We start from the raw sequence: 22,912 nt of genomic DNA, 5'->3' as shown, positions 1-22,912 counted from the left end.
TATGCATTTGTAAATTTGATGGATATTTCCAAACTCAGAAAAGTTATACCAATTTAAATGCTCCTTAGCAATGTGGAAGAGTGTCTGTTTCCACACAGCCTCACCAAAAGAGGCTTTTGGCTTATTTCCAACCTTTCCACTTTTTGCCCATCTGATGGGTAAAACTAATGGTTTATTGATCTAGTTTTAATTTGAATTTATCTTACTTTGAGTGAGGCTGAGCCTCTTTTTACATGTTTAAATTGGCGTTTGATTTCCTTGTCCTTGAATTATGTGTTCCTCTCATGTGCTCATTCTTCTCACTGTTGTTTTTGTTTTTTACAAAATTAAATCCTGGGAGCTCTTTATAAATAGGAGTTGGCCCTTTGTGATATGACCTGCAGATATCTTCCCCACTTATGTCATTTGTTTTGTAACTTTGCTCATGATTTATTTTTGCCAGGTAGGAGGTTTACATTTCCATGTAATGTATCTATTATTTTACAGCATCTGAATTTTGAGTCATGGGTAGAAGGCCCTTCCCTACTCCAACGTCATAAAAAATATATCCCATATTTTCTTCTGCTGTGTTAGTAGTTCCACTTATTTATTTTTTATTATTATTTTTTTACCTTTAAGTCTTTTATCCACTTGGAATTTATCCTGGTATTAAAGGGACCAGCTTTATTTCCAGATGGTCTCTCATTTGTCCCAACACTGTTTATCAAATAGTCCAGCCTGATCAGATCTGCTTGTGGAAAAGATCGTGCCGGTGCTGTGTACAGAGACCACCATGTTCTAAACTTTTACCTCCTAGATGGCTCTCATGGCCATCCCCTTCCTGCCATCTCTAGGGCCACAACCTTGGGCTGAGACACCATGGCAGTTGGCTCTGTGTGATCTCCCTGCCCCCAGCCTCCCCCGCTCCTCCTAACAGCTCTTTGGTCCTGGCAACCCCCAAAGCTGTTTCTAAAGCCCACATTGGCTCATAGCACTTCCCTGTTCGGAAACCTTCAGTGATTCCCCCTTGTCCCCAGAGCACTGTGCGTCCTCCCAGGGGCACACAAGACCCTGTGTGCCCTGGCCCTGCCCCTTTCCCTTCGTGTTCCTCCTTTCCTTGTTCTCTGCACTCTGGTGATACCCAAATCCTTAGGGTCCCCTGAGTTTACTGTGCAACTTTCATGGCTCCGTGCCCTTGAAAATGCCATGACTTCTGGCAGGAATCCCCATGTCTAGCTTGTTGGCCAGGAAAGCATGCCTTCTTCAAAACTCACCTCTGTAGTCACCTTCTCCAGGCAGCCCTCTGAAACTATTCTGTGGCTGAACTTGTCACACTGCAGTGCAGGTGTCTGTTTACATGCCCGTCACTCTAAGGACAGGAATTTTTCTTTTGTCCTCGATATCTGAGGGATGAATGAATGAATGACTATATATCCACACACTATGCATTGCACATATCCTGTTATACATCTTACAAGCTAACATTTATTGTGCACTTTCCATGAAGTGGGCACTGGGTAAGAGTTTTACAAGGTGATCTTGATCTCACTGAATCCGCACAAAGTTCACGAGACTTACGGGGCCCATGACGTTGGATGTGGGGGAAAAAATCACGTTTTCATTTGCATTAACTCCAACTGAAATACAGCATTTCCTTCAGTTCTGAATCGCAGACAGCAACCCACAGTTGCATTTGCAGTACTTGGCATGTTGTCGTTAATATAAATCACAGATATTTTCTACTGATTACAGCTGCTACAGATAATCTTGAAAAATCATTTTCACTTCATCATCACCTCAATATTTAAAGACATTTATTATTTAAAAGTATTCTACTAACTGTATTTTGATAGTATTTTTTATAACCCTGTATCTTTTTAGATATTTATATTTAAAATATAGTTACTTAATATATAAATATAATATATTTAATATGTAATATATTTTATATATTTATATTTTAAAAGCTTTATTCTGAGAAAGGGCCCCAAACAGCCCAAGGGATCCAAGGTACCCAAAGGTTAGGCACCCCTGCACTAGAGTTTAAACTGGCATTTGAAACCAGGCAGGCAGACGTCATGACCACACTGCATGTAGTTGCTGGATTTGACAGACTATGGGTTCGAATCCTGGTTCTGGCACTTGGGCTAGTGCCTTCATCTCTCTGTGTCTGTTTTCTTGTTTGTGAAATGAGGATTAGTAGGTGTGTTGTGAGGGGTCAGGGAGCTCATATATGTAGAGTATATAGAACAGTGCCTGACGCATGGTAAGTGGTGTGTATTGTTTTTCTTATTATTCGCCACTTATACTGCTTCTCGTTAATTTCACATCTGTCTTCCAACTAGACCGTGGGCTCTTGGGGTCAGGGTTGTACCTTGCTGACTTCTAAAGCCACAGGCTTGCAGATACAAAGTGCATGTTTGTCAGTGGATTTAACACTGCTGACACCCCTCCTCTTAGACGCCCGTTTCTCCTTCGAGCCCCATGACACCCCTGTCTCCAGGTTCTCCTCCTCCTCCGGCTGTTTCTCCGTGGGCTCCTCTGCCCTGCCTGCCCGAGATCCTGGCATTCCCCATCTATAGATGCAGGCCCGAGAAACGCCACAGGTACTTTAGATTAAACATCTGCAATCAGCTTCCTCAATTCCATGCTCCTCCCTCCAACCTGCTGTTCTTCCTCTTCCTCTGTTTCTTATCTTACTGGCTCCACCAACCATCCAGTGCCAAAATCCAAGGCAGCTTCGTGGACCCCTTCCTCTGCCTCATCCCCTATACCAATCGGCTCAGAAGTTCTCAGGATCCAAATTCTCAAAATGCTTGCCAGTTTGGCCCCCACCCCCCTGTCCTAGTCCAGGCTCTCAGCGTCCATTGCTGGGACTAGTACTTTGATTCTTCTCTCATCTCCCTGCCCCCTGATTGCCCCTACCTCCCACCCAGTCTCTCCTGCATCCAGTCTCCAAAATACCTTTCTAAAGAAAGCAAATCTGATCAGAATTAACTCTGCTGCTTAAAATTCCCATACAGGATGAAGGCCAAACTCCTTTATGTGGCATTCAAGACTGTTCACAATCTGACCCTTGCCTTTCTCTTGGACCCAATTTCCCATCACTTAAGAGTTCAACTCCCATTGCTTTTACCTTCAAAGTCATACCCGCGCCCCCCCCACCCCTTCCCCCGCCCAATACACAAACCAGCTTCTCTACTTGAACCTGGCAAACTCAGCGTCCTCCTCTACAAGTTAGCTCAAAGGTGCTACCTCCTCTCTGGATCTGTGTCTGACTTTCCTAGGCAGCCTAAGGCATATTTTCCGGGAAGTTCCTTATACTTTTTATATTCCATATCTAATTGTTTATCTGTGCTTCGCCACTAGGTGGCAGTCTCGTCTTTTCATCTTTTCAGGAGATGAAGCTGTATTGGGTTGGCCAAAAGGTGTGTTCAGGTTTCGTTCGGGTTTTTCCACAACATCTTAGGGGAAAACCTGAACGAACTTTTTGGCGAACCCAGTAGAATTAAAATCATATTTTATTGTAATTTAAATTAATAATGAATCATTAAATTAATAATAGTGTTTTATTATAATTAAGATGCTATAGGAGCAAGGGAGAGGGTGAAGTCTTCTGAGGCCACACGATTTTGGTCTGGGTAGCCATGGGCGGGGGGATTGACTGCCCCTAATGCATAGGGAGCACAGAAGGAAGGAGCAAATTTTAAGGAGGAAGGTGAGTTTACTTGAGTTTAAGGCAATTCTAGGCTCTCCAGGTTGAGATGTCCAGGAGGCCATTGAATGGAATATTCTGGAGCTGTTCAGGGGATTCTGGGCTAGAGGCTGACTCTGATAGCTTTGGTATAAAGGTGATGGATATAAACATGGAAATGATGAGATGATCCAGGGTAACTGTGTAGGTGGGGAGGAAATAGAACTTTGAAAAAGGCCTTATGGGACATGAACCTGTAAATAATAGACAGGAAGAAGAAGGTAAGGAAATTGTAGGAATGGTCAGAGCAACAGAGGAGTGGCTAGTTGTTCTGGAAGCGAAGGCACTAGAAGTTGTCATCAAAGGACTAGTGATACAGAGTGCCAGCCACATTGTTTCAGAGGGTTCCAGGAAAGTGAGGTCATTGGAGATGTGAGGATGGGACGGAAGCACTTAAGGGCATTAAGGAAGGAGGGGTGAAGGGCCTTGCAGAGTCCAGGGAGGGGTTCCTCTCCCCTGCTTTCCCCTCTTCCCCCTCCCTCTCTGCCCATGGCTTGGGGCACGTTCATGTGCTAAGATGAAGGCCGGTCATGAGAGGGCACATTGAAGGCACTGGGAGAAAGGGGAGTGAATGACTTAGGTGATGACAACCGCTGAGAGTGAAAGGGCTTGATGGTAGACTGAGAAGGGTAATGACAAGAGGAGTAAGTGCTGTGGGAAATGAGAGAAGGAGATAAGTCTAGACTGTTCCAGTGCTGTCCAATGGAATGCTCTGTGATGCCAGAGGTATTCTATATCTGCTCTGTTCATCATGGCAGCCATGAGCTCCAGGTGGCTCCTGAGCAGATGAAATGTGGCTCGTGCGGTCGAAGCACTAGGACTGGGGAATTTCGAATTTAACTTTAAGGAACTTGAATTGCAGTTGAAATAGCCGCTGCTGTGATGGACAGCGTAGCTCTTCTTCAACCTTCTGGTTGGTGGCTAGCACTGAGGGGACCCCTCCTGAAACAGATTTCCTTGCATTCTTCCAGTACTGGTCTGTCCGGTTACCCCATTTTCTCCAGGAGGGCTCAGCAGCCTGAGTGCAGAAGCAGAACATCTGGCTTGAGGGATCCATTCAAGGTTGGGGCTTTGGAAGTAAGGTCAGTGGTGTTGAAGATCCAGAAGGCAAGGGATGTTCGGGTCAGAGTTTTAGTAACCGTGCCTTTGGGTTTCCGACCAAGGGTGGGTCACCCAAGGAACAGTAAGAATGAGAAACAGAGTGCCGCTTTCATATTAGCTGAGTACGCACCCAGGACCTCAGTGTAGGCAGGGCTGGGCTAGAGCTTGCAGCTTTGGTCTGGACACCTAAGTGAGCTTCCTCCTCTGGATCCTAAGAATCTAAGGTGGCCAGGTCTGTAGAGCAGGCCTCAACTTATTTCCCACCCAGTCAAAGGAGCTGAGAAGCTAGGGTAGAGAGGAAGGTGAATAGGCCTGGGTGCCCAGAGAGACAGGTTCTTCTGAGATGTGCATGATGAAAAGTACGTGCTGCCCATTATGAAGCTAGACTACATGGTTTCAAGTCTTGGTTCTGTTGCTTAGTAGCTGTGTGACCTTGGCTAAGTTCCTTAACTTCTCTGCTTCAGTCTCCTCATCTGTAAAATAAGAATAATAGTACAGGTGACTGTTGAACAACATGGAGGTTAGGGGTGCCGATGCCCTGCACAGTCAAATGTATAATTTTTGACTCCCCCCCATACTTTAACTGCTAATTGCCTGCTGTTGACTGGAAGCCTTACCGATAACAGTCTATTAACACATATTTTATATGTTATATATGTGATATACTGTATTCTTACAATAAAGTAAGCTAGAGAAGAGAAAATGTTATTAAGAAAATCATCAGGAAAGAGAAAATACATTTACAGTGCGTATATACGTATTTATTGAACAAATCCACGTATAAGTGGATCTGCACAGTTCAAACCCGTGTTGTTTCCGGTTCGGCTGTACTTCCTCAGAGGGTTGTAATGCGCATTAAATGTCTTAATGTATGTAAAGCGCTTCTAAAAGTGCCTGCCCCTTAGTTCTTACTACATAAGTTTGCTGTCGTTAGCATGATTCTTTCTTGCTAATGTGTCAGGACTCAGCCTACAAACCTATGAAACGTGGTCTGCGCGGTTTCTTCTCACGTTAGCAAGCCAGGGGATGAGCTAGTGAGTGGGGAGGTAGAAGTGTGGGGTGGGGGGGATGAAGAGTGCCCTATGCCCAGCAGGGAAGAAATCCTTGGGGGGAGGAAAGGGGCACCAAGGGGTCGGAGGTCACGAGGAAGTCCACGGGCACGTGCACGGTAGGAATGAGGATGTGAAAGCTGAAACTCTGGGCAGCTGTGGTCAGATGCTCCTGTGTGAGGTGGGGCAGTTGGCGGTGTTGACCGAAGCCAGTTGTGGGGAGCGAGGTTTAGTAGAGGCGCAGATCAGCAGGCAGAGTCCCTGCTCAGAACAGCCAGAGGGAGAAGCAGTGTCCTCAGAGGAGAGTCAGGTCTCCTTAGGGTGAGGAGGTGGAAGGGCCATTCTGTGCAAGGGCAGCAGGTACAGAGGGATTTGTTGCTGGTAGGGTCGCCATCGTGGGTTTCCAACGGGATGGCTTGGACGGCAGCCAACTTGAGGACCTGTAGGGCTGGTGGTGCAACTCCCCACTCTGGGAACTCCCTTTTCTCCATCCCTGTGGGGTTTTTTTGGTTGGCTTTTATTTAAGCATGGTTTCTTAATCTGGGGTCCACAAATAGGAATTAAGGGGTCCATTAACTTGGATGAGAAAAATAATCACATGTTTGTTTTCACTAACCTCTAGCAGAAACGCAGCACATGAATGTAGGTATGAGCCATACCTGCGGATTTGTTGTCAGTAGCAATCGCAGATGGCTTCCTATCACGTTACAGTCGTGGCAGACAACTCAGAATACTGTTTATGCTCATCACTGCTTTGAAATTACGGTAGTTGCCTAGCTCTTATTATTAAACACATTAATAAAGAAACATAAGTACTATATTACAAATCTGTTTAAATATTTTGATAACCGTGTTTTAACGTCATTGCCTTCATTTATAACCCTTTGCCTTTTATTTTATGCATATAAAACCTTGTTCTAAGAAGGGATTCACCAGTGTCCTCATGTTTCCTGAGGGGTCCCTGCCAGGCACAGGAAGGCTAACAAGCCCCACCTCCAGGCTGCTTGGAAACCCCTTTAGGTTTCACTAGAGGGCGCTCTTGTTTCAGACTTGGAGAACAGTGGACTCTCAGGCTTGACCCAGGTGACAAGGTTGTTTTGAAGTCCAAGCAAATCATATGTCCTTTGGGGACACCTCAGGAAACTGGGGTGTAAGAACCCCAGTGTTGTTTGATCTGGGCAAGCCACTTCTCTCTCTTTTTTTTTTTTTTTTTTTTTTTTGCGGTACGCGGGCCTCTCACTCTTGTTGTGGCCTCTCCCGCTGCGGAGCACAGGCTCTGGAGGTGCAGGCTCAGCGGCCATGGCTCATGGGCCCAACCGCTCCGCGGCACGTGGGGTCCTCCCGGACCAGGGCACGAACCCGTGTCCCCTGCATCGGCAGGCAGACTCTCAACCACTGCACCACCAGGGAAGCCCGCCACTTCTCTCTTGAGTGGGCTTTACACTTATCTCCTGCAGAATGAGGGCTGGGATACAGCCCCTGTGCTAGCTTCTAGGACAGTTAAAGCCAGAGCACTTTGGCCTGTGATGTCCCCAAGTTTTCATACCGACCTCAGTTCTAGGTGGTGCCCCTGTTTCTCTCCCACCCAATGTTAGCCCACTGACCCACTTGTCTGTCTAGCTTTAGGATGCTGGGAAGGTTCTCTTTCACTGGCTTCCCAGTTCCACTTTGCTGGTCAGGCGAGGGGCAGGAGAAAGGATAAGGGACTCAGGTAGATTCTGAAGGCTCCTGTTGGGTTAGGGGGTTAGAGGGAAAATCTGGGGAATTTGAGAAATTGGCCCAGGGCTGATCCCTGTGCAGGAGGGTGGGTAGGCGAGTTTCTGAAGACTGTGGGATTTTCGCTGCTGAAGAGGAAGTATTTGGAGCTCAGGAGTGCTTTGTGGGAGCAGGGAATTAATTAATTCAAGGAGCAGTATCTGCCCCTCTACCGGTAGCTTTCCCCGGACCTCTTGGTACCTCTTGGTACCTCTTGCAACTCCAGAATTCCCCCTAAGGCAGTGTGGTTGGAGGACCTCGCATCGATCACCTGAGGTGCTTGTTACTAAGATGGAAATTCCGGGGTCCACCCAGATCTCCTGGATTCTAGTCTCTGGTGCAGGGCCCAGGAATGTACATTTTCCATAGGTTCTCTAGGGTAAAGGTTCTCAAAGTCTGGTCCTTGGACCAGCGGCAGCAGCCTAACCAGGGAACCTGTTAGAAATGAAAATTCTCGGATTCCTGATTCTAGGCCCCCCTTCAGACCTACTGAATCAGAAATTCTTGGGTGGGACCCAGCAAAGATGCCTTTTAACAAGCCCTCCAGGGGATTCTGATGCCAGCTCATGCTTGCGAGCCACCCGCCAGGGGATTCTGATACAGACTGAAGGTTTAGCCTCATTGCCTCAAATGATCCAAGAGCTGGCTCCCCCTTGCTGAAAGCTCACCAGAGACCCAGCAAGTACTAACTGTAAAACATGTGTGAGGCACGGGGCGGGTTATGTTTAGTAGCACTTTCCCCTGGAGTATCTCAGCGCTCCTTTAGCTCTTCTATCCCTACAATGCTCCCGCAAGGAGCAGAGAGCCTGAGAATTCCCTGCCAGCAGGACGCTGACGCTTAGAGGGGTTTTGATTCACAAAGGTGGTCACACAGCAACTTGAGAAGAGCAGAAGCTGGGACCTGGGTCTCTGGACTGCAGTGCTTGTTTGCTAGGCCAGGTCCACCTCTTGGAGTCTTTGCCAGCTCAGGGTCCTCACTCTGTGTGCTTTTGGCAGAGGACTGGCTCTCCAATCCTCATGGATGAAGGTGGGTCTTTACGTTGCCTTAGCCATAGGCTGGGTGGCCCAGTCAGCCTCCACCAGGAAGTTCGAGGGTGAAGCCTGGCCTGAGTGGGCTCCCCAGCCGCTCAGGATAGAAGGTCAACCAGGTGGACCTTCCACATGGACACCCAACTTGGGACAGCTTTGTACATTAAGCAGACTAGAGGGTACAGTTCATTTGATCCAATGCCTGGATGAAAAGCAGCCTGACTTGGGCCTGCACTCAACAGCTGAGGATGGGAAATCACCACATCTGTGGTCGTGTTGGGCTTGCACCACCTAGAGCTCTGTCTTCCGGGTAAATGAGGGTGTCTCATTCAGAGGGCACCAAAGATGGGATGGCATTGTTGTCAGGAACTAGACTTGTCATTCTCCCCCCATACCCAAACCTGCACCTTCTCCGATGCTCCCCATCCCACTGACTGGTACCACCATTCACTCATTATCCAGGCCAGAAATCTTAAGATAACCATTGGCTCTTCACCACTCCCACCACATCCAGTCAATCTGATCTCCTGATCAGTTCTCAAATTCATTCCTACTACTCCTATTTTATTTAGCTCACGTCTGATCATCCCTGACTTGGTCTACTCCAATAGCCTCAACACTGGCCTCCCTGCCTCTAGTCTTGCCCTATTTCAATCAGCAGCCAGATGGGGAGCTTTATCCCTTACAATGTAAAGTGTGGTCTGAGGACCCCCAGCACCTGGGAGCTAGTTAGAAATGCAGACGCTCTTGCCCCCACCCCAGACCTACTGCATCAGAGCCCACATTTTAACAAGATCTCAAGATGATTTGTAAAGTCCAAAATATCTAATGTTGCAAACAGTTTTCTTAAAGAACTGGCCCTCGTCTCTTGTTTATCCCTTTCTCCCACATGATAGTCCACTGCTACTGAACTGTATAAAGTTCTCAAACATACTGGGCTGCTCACTTCATTCTTTCAGCAAATATGTATTGAACCCCTCCTTTGTGTCAGGCACTTGCTGGGGATAAAGCAGCGAGTAAAGCGGATATGTATTTTTGCTTTCATGGAGCTTACATTCTTTTGTGGCAGGAGACAGTAAAGAAATAAGTACATAGAAATAAGTAAGAGTAAGAGTAAGTCAGATGATGTTAAGTGTATAAAGGAAGAGAAAAAGCAGGGCAGCGGGTATAGTGTTGCTGAATGGGTGGAGAGAGTAAAGGAAGGCCTCACTGAGAATGTGACATCTGAGCGAATGCTTGCTGGCTTCTGGATATCTGGGGGAAGAATATGCCAAGCAGAGAAAATAACGAGTGTAAAGGCCCTGAGACAGAAGTGTTTCTAGAATATTCTAGCAATAGCAAGTATGTCAGTGTGTCTAGAGCCATGTGAAGGAAGGGGAAAGTGGTAGCAGATGAAGTCAGAGAGGTGTGATATAGGTGAGGGGCAGATCATATATAGGGCCTCATAGACCATTGTAAGGACTTGACATTTTCTTTTTAGGGAGATGGGAGGCCACTGGAGGCTTTTGAGCGGAGGACTGACATGATCTGAGTTAATCTTTCAAGGGATCACCCAGTTGCTATGCTGAAATTAGACTGTACGGGCACAGGATAGAAATAGGGACACCTATAAGTAATGTTTGCAATAAAAGAGGAAGGAGATGCTAGTGGCTTGGGCTTGGGTACTAACAGTAGCAGCAGAGAAATGCCATTGGATTCTGGATACATGCTGAAGGCACAGCCAGCAGGAGTTGCTGATGGATCAGATGTGGGATGTGACAGAGAGGAGTCAGGGATGACTCTAAGGTTTTTGACCTTAGTAACTTAAATGAGTTACCATTTACTGAGATAAGGAAGACTAGGAGAAGGGGTTTTGTTCTTGTTTATTGCTTTTTTGTTGGGTCGGGGGAGGAAGTGCTCTTTCAGTTATCTAATGTTGTATAACATCCCCAAAACTCAGTAGCTTAAAACAATGACTTATTATTTTTCACAGTTGTGTCAGTTGACTGGGTCATTCTTTGTCGTGGACTGAATGTTTGTCTCCTCCCCTGAAATTCCTGTGTTGAAGTCCTAACAACCGCCCCCCGCCACCGCATGTGATGATGTTTGGAGGTGGGGTCTTTGGAACGTAATTAGGGTTGGATGAGGTCATGGGGGTGGGGCTTTTGTGAATGGGGTTAGTGCCCTTATAAGAAGAGGCCATAGAGTTCCCTAGCCCCTTCTACCATGTGAGAACAGGGCAAAAAGATGTCTGTCTATGGACAAGGACGTGGGTTCTCACCCAACACCAAGTCTACCAGTACCTTGATCTTGGACTTCCCAGCCCCCAGAACTGTGAGAAATAAGTTTCTGTTGTTTAAGCCACCCAGCTTATGGTATTTTGTTATGGCTGCCTGAGCTAAGACATTTTTTTTTTCTACTTACTGGTCCTGCTTGGGTTCAACTGGTACAGCTGGGATAGCTGGGCCTCTCTATCCACAGGGCCTTTCATGGCATGGGGGTCTCAGGGCAGCATTCCAAGAGGGCAAGTCCCAATTCATAAGTGCTTATGAAGCCTCTGATTGCATCTTTTTGATGAAGTCCCATTGACCAAAGCAAGTTCCCTGGCTGAACCAGATGGGCCACATGGCCAAATCATCGTGGGAGAGGAATACATGAGGGTGTGGATACTGGGAAGGTGTGATTCACTGGGAGCCAGTACTGTAACAGTCTACCATAGGAGACAAAATCAAAAGCTGCATTGAAGAATGAGATGCCCACTTAGATATGCAAGTGCAGATATTGAGTAGACTGTGAGCTATGTGAGCCTGGAGTTCAAGGCAGAGGTCCAGGCTGAGATGTAAATGTTGGAGTCGTCAGCACGCACATTGTGTTAAAGCCATGAGATTGGTTGAAATCACCTGGGGAATGAAAGTATTTAGAGAAGAGAAAAGCTCTGAGTTCTGCAACCTGATCCTCTCCGTCATTTAGCAGTCAAGGAGATGAGGAGGAAGCAGTAAAGGAGACCGAGAAGAAGCAGGCTGTGAGGCAGGAGGAGAACTAAGACAGCAGCATCCCAGAAGCCAAGTAAAGAACGTTTCAAGACAGAAAGGGTGCATAAGATGAGGCCTGGGAATTGGCCACTGGATTTAGCAATGAAAAGATTATTTGTGACCTTGATGGGAGTTGTTTTGGTGGAGGGAGGGGTGGGGAGGTAGGCATGGAAGCCTGATTAGCTCGTGTTGAGAGAGAATGGGAAGAGAGGAATTGTAGACAGCGGAATATAGACAAGTGCTGTCCAATAAAAACATGTAAGCCATACATGTAATTTCAAATGTCCTGGTAGTCACACTAAAAAAAAGGTAAAAGAAAGGGGTGAAATTAATTTTAATAATATCTCTGATATTTAACCCACTATATTTAAAATATTATCACCCCCAAATAATATAAAATTATTACCAGGGTATTTTACATCCTTTGAAATACAGTAGTATAGTTTACACTAGTAGCACATCTCAATGTTAAACAGCCACGTATGGAAGTGGCTACCATATTAGACAGGGCAGGTATAGACATTTCTCTCAAGGAGTTTTGCTGTGAAGATGAGCAGAGGCTGAGGTGCTTGCAGGGGCGAAGTGAGGTCAAGTGTGTGTGTTTGTTTGTTTCACGATGGAAGCTGTTACAGTATGTTTAGTTTATATGCTAATGGGAATAATCCAGTAGAGAAGAAGAACTCCTCGATGTAAGAGAAAGAGAAACCGTTTCTGGAGTGATATTGAGTAGGTGAGAGCGGATGGGATTGGGATACAAAAGGGAAGGCCTGCCTTGGCTGGGGTCCTGGGCAGTTCATCCATGGGAACAGGGTGAAGGCAGAGCACATTGGGCACCGATGCAGATAAGTGGTTAGATGTGATCATGAGAGCTCCTGGAAGTTTTTGATTCCTTTTTTCTCAGTGAAGTAGGAATCAGGGTCATCATCTGAGAGTGAGGATGGGATAGAAGGGTTAAAGATCTGAGAAGACAGAAGACAATATTAAATTGTGGCCTGAGAGAGTGAACGGGCTGGGGAAGTGTAGTATGACTGTCTGGCAACATGAAAGATGCACTTGAGGTTTGTCATCACGAATCTGATGTGAGAACAGTCAGCACAGATGTTTTTCTCCAGCCGTGTTCAACTGCAAGCAAGGCGGGGGAGGAGGTTGGGACTTAACCAGGGCTGGGGTTTTTTCAACATGAGTACGGGGATAATGAGAGATGCCATGAAGTCAACGGTGTATGCCAGGGATAATTCGAGTGATGGGCCATGGAATTGAAGGAGAGAAGAGGGAGCCATGAGGGACAGCAAAAAAGATGGGAGGACCAATGGATCACAGATTCCAGGGGGGGTCAAAGAAGTGTTGGGGTCAGGGTTAGAGGGCGTCAGCTGGAAAGATAGACATGGTGGGTGAAGAGGGAATGCTTGACTTAACGAGGGGCTGCAGATATTCATAATTATAAGGTCTCAGGCACAAGCTTGAGAATGACTGGCTGAAGTGAGACGGGGACAAAATCATTGAGGAGAGGAGGCCAGGGAGCTGAGAGGCCAGGGTACTGGAGGGTTCGTGTTAGGCATATGTTGAAAAGATCAAGAGATAAGATGGGGGTATTTTTGGAGAGAAAGGTACCGAGCCAGGTACTAATATCCCTGAGGAATATTAAGGACCATGACCCATAGTCTGTAGACAACTGTGAAACGGAGGGGTAGTAGGTTGGAAATGGCAAGGCAAAGAAAGAAGTTCCCTACTCTCCCTATATGGGCCCAGGGGGGAAATAAACCAGTGACTACTTCAGAGGGCTAGAGGTGAAGCAGGGCTCCTTGTGGGGAGAGGTAGGTCAGGGAAGAGCATAAAGGATGAAGGGAACATTCAGAGAAGTGATCGAAACATTGGGAATTTGGCTAACGATTGCTCTGTGACTTTGCATATCCTGTTCCCTTTTCCTGGCATTCCCTTCCTTACCTTGTGCACCTGGAAAGCTTTTCTTCAGTTGTTTACAACCCAGCTCCTGCATCGCTACTTTCCTGAAATTGTTACAGCAAAGATCACCAGTGACCAGCATGTTGCCAAAACCAGTGGAAGTATTTGTCTTTACTGTACCTCTCCAAAGAAGCGTGTTCCCAGTGGAGTTTTCCGTGATGATGGGAATGTTCTTTCTCCGCCCTGTCCAATATGGTAGCCACTAGCTGTGTGTGGTTATCGAACACTTGAGATGTGATGGGCTACTGAGGAACCAGATTTCTAATTTTATTTCATCTTAACCCATTTAAATGTAAATTGCCACGTGTGGCTCGTGGCAGTCTTCAACCTCGTCTTTCTCCTGGCAACTATTGCTGTTTTCCAGGCTCTGTCCTTGGTCCTTTAAGCTCATTCTGTGGACTCTTCTGTGCTGATCTTATCCATACCCCAAGCTCTGTTTCTGGGACATCTCCCTCTTCTGAGCTCTAGACCTGGACTTGCACAGCCTATTGGAGACGTCCGTGTGGGTATCCTATAGGCCTTCAGTGTCAGCACACCCCCAACCTGAACTCCCCTCTCCCCTGAATCGACTGCCCTCAGTCACTGAACTCATAGACCTGGGAGTCACCCTAGGTGCCTCCTCTGTGTCCTACGAATTGCCAAGTCATCCACTTCTGCAGAAGCATCCGAACTGGTCTTCAACCTTATCCCTCTCCTGTCCATCACCCACACTGCTGCCAGAGCAGTCGAGCTAGCTGAAACAGAAACCTGACCTTGCACTCCCCTGTTTCAAACCTCTCAATGGCTTCTCGTTGTGAAGAGGATAAAGGCCAAGGTCCCGGGCACGGCAGACAAGGCTCTTCATGACCTGAGCCGGTCTCTCCGGCTTCATCTCTGGGCACGTGTCCCCTCCCACTTGATGCTCCAGTTACACAGACCTGCTTGGGATTACATGCAAATGGCATGCTGTTTCATGCCTCCACACCTTTTCCCAGGCTGTGCCCTGCCGCCCGGAATGGCCTTTCCTTCCTTTAAGCTCCTGCTGCCATCTCCTTCTTGTTCTTCAAAACTCACCCAAACTGTCATGTTCTTCAGCTCGCCTTCCTCAGTGTCTCCGTTACTTAGCGCGCTTACCTTATCACACCATCTCACTGCTCACGGGTAAGCTGCAGGGTAGTTCTGAAGGGCAGGGCCTGTCTTGACCTCCGTCTCCCCACTGTCTAGCATGGAGTCTGCCCAGCGTGCAGCCAGTCCGTGTTGAGTGAATGGGTAATATGTAAAAGTGAATGACTTGAAGGGAGCAGGAAGAAGATTGGAGAATAGGATGCCGTCCTGCCCAGTCTCATCTCCTCGGTGTAAGCCCTTCTCGAGTGGGATTAGAGGATGAGAGAAAGGGCCCTTGGGAGAGGCCTCTGGGGATCGGTCTTGGCTGCTGGTGGCACAGTTGATGTCTCTCCCAGCACTCATAAAACTTCCTTCTGGCAGAAATCAATTTCAGAAAAAGCTATTATTTCGGTTTCCCCCTACCTTTAGAGCTGAAATGCTTCTATCCTCCTGGGGTAGAAGATGCTAACAGAAAATGTCACATTTATTTTTTTCTTAAAGTAAAAAAAAGTTTTATGTGTTTAATTTTTCTGAAAGTGCTTAAGTTTCTATTTTCTCTTAAAAGAAAGCTGGTTTTTCACTGAGATTTTCCCAAGGGCCACATCCAGGTATATAAAAAAAGAATGATGTGCATTTGCATACAATTTGCATATATCTGTGTAGACTGGGTCATCTATTCTCATGGTGCTTTCTTTTTTTTCTTTATTTTTTCAAAGAGATTGAATATTTGATCACCTTTGCAATGAAAAGAACCAACAGCAGTGAAAAGGCAGAGGAAACCACAAAGTCCCCTTTCATAGAAAAAGATCATCTCTTTATGAGATTCCTTGTCATCTTCCAGTCTTCTATGAGATTTTGGATGGCTGTGGTTGCCATGATAAAAATAGCAGCTGCCATCTGTATGCCAGGCTAGCTGCTGTATTTACTTTTTTTTATATCTCTTATTCCACTCAGCAGCCCTGAGAGATAGACGTTGCTACAGGAAACAGGCTTAGAGGGGTGGCACAATTTGCCCAAGGTCACCCCTCTAGGCAGTGGCAGAGGCAGGACTCAAACCCAAGGCTGTCTGACCCCAAGGCCTTTGTTTTAAACCACTAAGCTGTATTTTCCATCACTGATGTACTGTTTGGTGTTCTGTCATTTACACTTGCCATCACGAGCCAGGGACTTTGCCACACAGGTATATAGTTTGTCTAGTTGTTATTTGAATGGCAGTGGACTGTTGCACAATACTGAGGGACCAGAGTTTACTTAACTTATCTCCCCAATTGGTTTGTTTCCAGTGTTTCAATATAGTAGGTAGTGCAGGTGTAAATATATTTGTGCAAATAAGGGCCATGTGTTGGGTGTTTGAGGTATTGGCCGGTAGTCCTCAAAGTAGCATTGTTGAGCCAGAGGGTTATAGTGTTATAGATGCTCCAGAAAGCCTGTCCCATTCATCTCCCAAGCAGTGATGATTTTTTGAGTGCCTACCGTGCATCCGGTGCTGGAGGTGAAGAGGTGATTCAGAAATGGCCCCTCCCTCAGAGAACTAATTGTCTTGACGTGGGACGGGTGATGTAACACAGAATGAATGGTCCTGAGGTGGCAGTGAGAGAAATGTGCCCCTTGGCAGTGCCTGAGCGTTCCTTTCCCCCCATATATAGGGCAGGACAGGGTTCAGGGGCTTTAGGGGAGGGTGGGGGGGGGCTGCTGAAGTCTGGCTGAGGATACTTCCCCCTCTGGTCCTTTTTTCCCCCTGCAGCCACCACCAGGCCCATGGGGTCTGTCACTACTGCCCGGCTGCCACCAGGGGGAGCCAAGCAGAGGCTGGAGGGAAGGGACACCTGGGGAAAACTGCTCAGGGCTCTAAGCACCTGTCGGTCCTCCAGGTGCCCTCTTCCCCTTTATGTCCCCAGCAGTCAGGGTGACAACATGGTACCCAATTCCCACTCATCCAGCAGACAGGCAAGTGCACACAGTATAAGCGCATTCCAAGTTCTGTGCTAGATACCTGCTAGGAACACAGAAACGAATCCCACGCAGTCCTCGACCCGAGGCACTCGTCTAGACGGGTAGAGAGACAAAGAGCTGGTACAACGTGGTGTGATGGAGGTCTGCGACAAGTGGCAGCGGGGGCATTGAGCAGTGAGCCCTTTGGCATTGTGTCTGAGAGCCCAGTGCTCTGCCATTGACTTCGGCTGTGGTACTGCCCATCTCCCAGCCTCGGTTTGTCCATCTACAAAGTGGACGGATGAGTCCAATCCCTGCAAAGGGCCTTCTGACTCAGATGTACGGTGAGCCCGCCTCTTGTTCACAGAGCAAGCCTGAGCTTCTCCCCCAGAAGACCCAGGGGGGCTTCAGTCACCCCCATCTCACTGCTCTCCTTCCCTCTACACTCCCCACCATGGTGTTCCTTGTTCTGCCTCTGGCCTTCTTCCTCACTCGGTCTGCATATGCTCCCGTGACTCCAGTTACTGTCCTGTGCCGATGACACCTATATATGGACGCTCGGCCCCGTCCTTTTCACTGAGTTTGTGATTCATATAATAATGAAAATAATCAGCATTTCTTAGATCCCAGATATGGCACTCCAATCATGGCTTAAATGATCTTATCTACCCGACGACCTTGTGAAGTAGGCGGCGGCACCCCATTCTGCAGACGAGTGAAACTGAGTTCAAGAGATACTGAGGCTTGCCCAAGGCCCTGAGGTCGCTAAGCAACAAGAGCCAGGATTTGAGAACCTGTGTCTGCCCGGCTCCAGTGCCCACACTGTCACCCATCACGCTGTATTTCCCAGAGTGCAGGCAGCGACCTAAGAGACGGTTCTACTTGGATAGTTCGCGGACACCTCAACTTCAACATGTCTAAAATTGGCCTCCTTTCTCCACCTTCTGTCCCAAATCTGCCTTTTCCTCTCTTCTCCATCTCAGTAAATGGCACCATCCACCCAGTGATGCCCAGCTAGAACCCAGGGCCACCGCCGTTATCTTCAGAGCTATCCATCCTCCTCTGTCATCGGGTTCCTGAAGCAGTCTCCGTCTCAGTCCCCCACCTCGACTCTCTCTGCTCCAGCCCACACCCCACACCCCGGCCAGGCTGATCTTTCTCAAGCACACGTCTGATCACATCACTTTCCCACTTCAGACCCCTCTGCCGCTTTCTGTGGCTCTGCGGCAGAGCTCGAAGCTGGCCACCAATGAGCTGAAAGCCATCCAAGAAGACATGTTTTGTGTGGTCCGTTGAGCGTTCTTAAAACAATTTGAATTATTTGCCGACGTTCAAAAATCAGGAAATTCCATATGAAAGTTCCCATTTCTGGCTTCTCTTGCAAAAGTGAAAACACTGGCAACTCTAGGCCCACGTCCCCATAGGGCAATGATTGGGTGGAACTGAGTGGTGGCTGACCTCTTCAGAAGGGGCCTGGGCTTTCCAGTTGGCCCATCTCCAGCATCCCTGTTGTCTGGTCAACCCCCTGCTCCCAGTTACCTGCCTGCCTGAGGCTTGAGGCATCTGGGGTCATGACCCTGTGGCACAAGATGAAGCCCAAAGCCCTCAGCCTGGCTCCTAAGGTCCTACCTGACCCAGCTGGGAGCAGCGTAGCCCTGCCAACCTCAGAGTCCTATTCCTGCTCACTGCCCCATCACAGTGTCCCCTGTGGTCTCAACTCTTACCCATAGTTCTGTGAATTGGCTCGTTCCCACGGATGTCTGCCTTCCTGCAGGCTGCTGCTCTGGAATGCCTAGGCCCCTCTTTTAGTCCCATTTGTCCTTTAGGACTCTGCTCGGTGCCCCCTCCACCAAAAATCATCAGTCTTCCCCCCCCTGCCCCCCAAGCTGGGTTCCGTCTTCCCATAATATGTGGCACAGACCTGGGTCATCACACCCATCATACCGGTTCTCATTGTTAGCAGCTTGCCTGCCTCCTCCGCCAGATTGTGCATCTGAGGCTGCAGGGAGCCCGTCTTCTTTATGTTCCTATCCCCGAAGTTTGGCACAGGGCTTGGAATATAATAGGTGCCTAATAACTGGTGAATGAATGGATGAATCTGTGAAAGACTGACTTGGGAAAACACTACTCCAGGATGTCCCGTTGCCGCCTGCTTGCTTGAGGGGGAGGGTTCCAGCTTCCTTCCATTCCAGAGCACCCCCATTGATGTATGCACCCATCGCATCCTATAAGCCACTCCCCTGCTCTGCACGGTCTAGGATACATCCAAGCCTACTGGGATAGGAGTTCCTGAGTGACGATAGAGGGAAAGTACATCATTCTTGCTGTTCCAAGGGGAGAGAGTTGTCTAATGGTTGGGAAATGGCACAACAACTGGATATGGCACATTCTTTAGTTACTTGAATGATGATAACGATGTGGTGACGACAGTACCCGACACGCATTGAACACTTTGATTGTACCAGATCCTGTACTGAGAGTTCTCAATACACTCTTTCCTTTACTCCTCACAACAACTCTCAGAAGTAGCCCCATTTTACAGACAAGGAAGCTGAGGTTCAGGGAGTTGAAACAACTTTTCCAGGGTCACACACAGCCAGTAAGTGGTAGAATCCAGGTTTGAAACCAAATCTGTGTGACATCTCAACCACCACGCCATACTTCCTCAGTGACATTTCTCTTTAGAAACATGAGGGAATGATTAACATAAATGTGGAAATGAAGGCTATACAATTATATATACGGTAAGATTGCAATTAGTAATCAAAAGAAGAAAGAAAAGAAACTCCCAAGGCATACAGCAACCAAGGAGACACACCCACGTGCTAGCAGTGGTCACATTCAGCTAGTAGAGTGCTGGGGGTGTTTTTCTTCGTTTCCTCCATCTCATTTCTACCTTTTAACATTTTCTAAATTTCCTTTAGTGAGCACGTGCAGTCATCCCTCACTGTCTGAGGGGGGACTGGTTCCAGGACCCCTGCGGGGACCAAAATCCGAGGCTGATCAAGCCCCTTATAGAAAACGGTGTAGTACAGTCCGCCATCCGGATCCGTGGATTCCGCATCCACAAGTTCAACTAACCATGGACCGATCCGGTTAGTTGAACCCGTGGATGTGGAACCTGCAGATACAGAGGGCCAACTGTATTACTTTTATAATAACAGTAAAAAAAAAAAATCCCTCTTTGTAATGGCCCCAGCATTACGTGGCAGAACAGACTTTGGAAGGGGTGATAGGAGTACCCAGCTAATCGGTTGGGGCTGTCTCTTGAGCAGCCATGGCAGGGCAGCAGAAGGGGGTAAACAGCAGGCGGTAGCTGTGGCCGCAGCGCCTGCACCCTCGTGGGACAAAGGAGGAGAAGTGGGTCACCAAACATGCTGTCTCACTGTCTCCACTTTTCCTCCAGGTGCTTATACCCCGGAGCCCCTCAGCAGTTTCCGCTGGGCCCTTCTCTCGACTGGCCTCATGTTCTTTTATCACTTCAGCGTCTTGCAGATCCTGGGCCTGGTAAGTTTGGTTCTATCCCCTTCTATCCCTTCTGTTTGGCGTTCTTCATAAATCTTGATAATCCTGGTTGGCGCTGGTGTATCGTTTTGTTTTGAAAATACAAGATGCCAAAGGCCAGGCTGTCAGAGTGTTGTGTCTGGGCTGCTGATTTATGATCCACAGCCTTGGCCTCTCCAAAGAGTTTTCTGAATCCTTCAGTAATGACTGTTTCTTTCGTCCCTGGGGAGGCAAGGAGGCCCTTCACTCACGGCCGCTTGGATCGGAGGTAGAGAGCTGCGCTGGGAAGTGGTTTGCCGTGGACCCCACGCGAGGCAGGATGCTAGCCCTGGCCTTGGGCCTGGGGGAGGCTTCTGACCTTGGGTCCATTCCGGGTCTACTACCGGGCCCTGAGCTGTGTGTCCAGTGAAAGTGTGGTGTCGGGTGATCCCCGTGGCATTCTGGGATGTTCAGTAGTCGAGTTATCCAGAGCCCAGGGTTGCTGAGTGTGTGGGCGGTGTGTCTAGTGGTGGCGAAGTGAGTAGCCAGAGCTTGGGGCTGGGACTGGGGCTGGGGTCGGGAGACCCAAGTTCAAGTCCTGGCCTTGCCCCTGCTCTGGGTGAGTCACCTCATTCTCGAGTGCAGTGCACTCTCCACCCTCCGTGACACGGCACAGGCCTGCAACCCCGACCCTGAGAGGTGGTGAGGACTTGTCTTTAAGGAGAACGTGCTTGAAGGGCTTTGGAAGGCAGGGACCGTGGCCGTGCTCGAGGCTGGAGCGGCGTGCCGGGTTTTGTGTGCCAGCTGCACTGATGTAGCGTTAGCCGCGTGGACCTGGCAGGACTAGGGCGTGTAACCGATGTCACCAGCGCCTTTGTTGAAGCACTCAGTCATTTTGTCTTCCCCATCCCGGCGTGTTGCTCTGCTCTGGTTGGCCTGGGGGCTAGTTTGAGCTCCTTGCCAATAGCATGAATGCTTCCTGTGCTCTAGGGAGGGAGCAGTATGACCTTCACACCTGCTCTCCACCAGGACTCCTCAATTCCAGAGGAGTCAGTGTGCTCATGTCACCATACATACCGTGCTCGGTCTCACCTCTGGGCCTCCTACAAGGAAAGGCTCTGTTCACTCCATTCCTCGCCATGACCCCCATCCATCCTTCATGAGTCCATTCAGGTGTCACTGCCCTCGTGAAATCTTCTCCGAGAACTCAGCCCCCATCCTGTACACCCCTCAGTTCCCATGGTGGGCAAGAGCTGGTGAGCACCGTCTGCTTTGAGGTCACACGTGGTAGACCGATCACCCCACCTTGATGCAGGCAGGGGCCATGCCGTGGACTGCCTTTATCCCATGACACCCCTCCGGGTCTAGGCACCTAGTAAATGCTTAGGAATGGCAACGGCCACTGGGTCCCACCGGAAGGCAAGACTGAGCAAAACCGACCAGCTTTTCCACTGGACGGCCTCCCCCATCACCTCCAAAGGGCTCTAGCCTTGACCCACTCAGACAACCTAGGGGAGAAAGATCCCACTATGAACAGGTGGGGATTTGTCAATCCCTCCTTGTCTAGTCCCCATTAGGTAGACACGGCTGAACTGGCAGAAGCCAGAGAAAGCCTAAGGATGGTGAACGCTCACTCTGCCTCCCTTGTCCCTGCAGGTCACCGAAGTGAATTTGAACAACATGCTGTGTCCGGCCATCTCAGACCCATTCTACGGCCCCTGGTATCGCATCTGGGCCTCGGGACACCAGACTCTCATGACCATGACCCACGGGAAGCTGGTCATCCTGTTCTCATACATGGCTGGGCCCTTGTGTAAATATCTGCTGGATTTGCTCCGGCTTCCAGCCAAGAAAATAGACTGAAGGTGCTTGTGTTTTTTTGTTTTGTTTTGTTTTGGGGTTTTTTTTTTCTTCTGCCCCTGAGGAAACAAGTCCTGACTCCACTTGGAGGACACCCAGCTCTTGATGACATCATGGGAGAGGGCAGGAGGACGTTTGGTGTGTTTCTTTTTCCTTCCTCTCTGTCCCTTTCTTCCACCACTCTTCCTTCCCTGGCTCTTCCCCCAGGATGGCTCCTGGAGCGTGGGCTGTAGTCCTGGAGCCTGGGCTGTAGTGCTGGAGCCTGGGCTGTAGTCCTGGAGCATGGGCTGTAGTCCTGGAGCCTGGGCGGTAGTGCTGGAGCCTGGGCGGTAGTCCTGGAGCCTGGGCGGTAGTGCTGGAGCCTGGGCGGTAGTGCTGGAGCCTGGGCGGTAGTCCTGGAGCCTGGGCGGTAGTGCTGGAGCCTGGGCGGTAGTCCTGGAGCCTGGGCTGTAGTCCTGGAGCCTGGGCGGTAGTGTTGGAGCCTGGGCTATAGTCCTGGAGCATGGGCTGTAGTCCTGGAGCATGGGCTGTAGTGCTGGAGCCTGGGCTGTAGTTCTGGAGCCTGGGCTGTAGTCCTGGAGCCTTGGCGGTAGTGCTGGAGCCTGGGCGGTAGTCCTGGAGCCTGGGCGGTAGTCCTGGAGCCTGGGCGGTAGTCCTGGAGCCTGGGCGGTAGTGCTGGAGCCTGGGCTGTAGTCCTGGAGCATGGGTTGTAGTGCTGAGGGCCGCACGTTTCCTCCTTCCCTTCGCCACTCTCTCCCTGCTCCTCGTGGCCTTAAATGGCGAGACAGTAGTCAGTGGCTTTCACTCTGCTTGTTGCTGCTTTAACAACGTCTGGTTGAGGAGAAAGGGAACAACAAGCAGTAGTTGTTTTGGCATTGAAGCGATGAGATTGGGCTGTGTTTCATTCCTCCACT

General features: G+C 48.8%; 1 protein-coding gene across 2 annotated transcripts in view; it reads left to right on the top strand.

The window, feature by feature from the left end:
* TMEM164 (transmembrane protein 164) overlaps positions 1-22,532 on the top strand; it is a 161,611-nt gene extending 139,079 nt beyond the window's left edge. For both annotated transcript variants that reach the window (XM_060087410.1, XM_060087409.1), the window contains 2 exons: positions 20,062-20,162; positions 21,795-22,532. In XM_060087410.1, coding sequence (XP_059943393.1) covers positions 20,062-20,162; positions 21,795-22,001 — 308 coding nt within the window. In that variant the 3' untranslated portion in view covers positions 22,002-22,532. The remainder of the gene's footprint in view (positions 1-20,061; positions 20,163-21,794) is intronic.
* The last annotated feature ends 380 nt before the right edge of the window (positions 22,533-22,912 follow it).

The sequence above is a fragment of the Mesoplodon densirostris genome, chromosome X (genome assembly GCF_025265405.1).
Source record: "Mesoplodon densirostris isolate mMesDen1 chromosome X, mMesDen1 primary haplotype, whole genome shotgun sequence".
In the NCBI taxonomy this organism is placed as follows: domain Eukaryota; kingdom Metazoa; phylum Chordata; class Mammalia; order Artiodactyla; family Ziphiidae; genus Mesoplodon; species Mesoplodon densirostris.
Note: the sequence above shows the minus strand (reverse complement) of the source record. Positions and strands in the feature narration are given on the sequence as shown.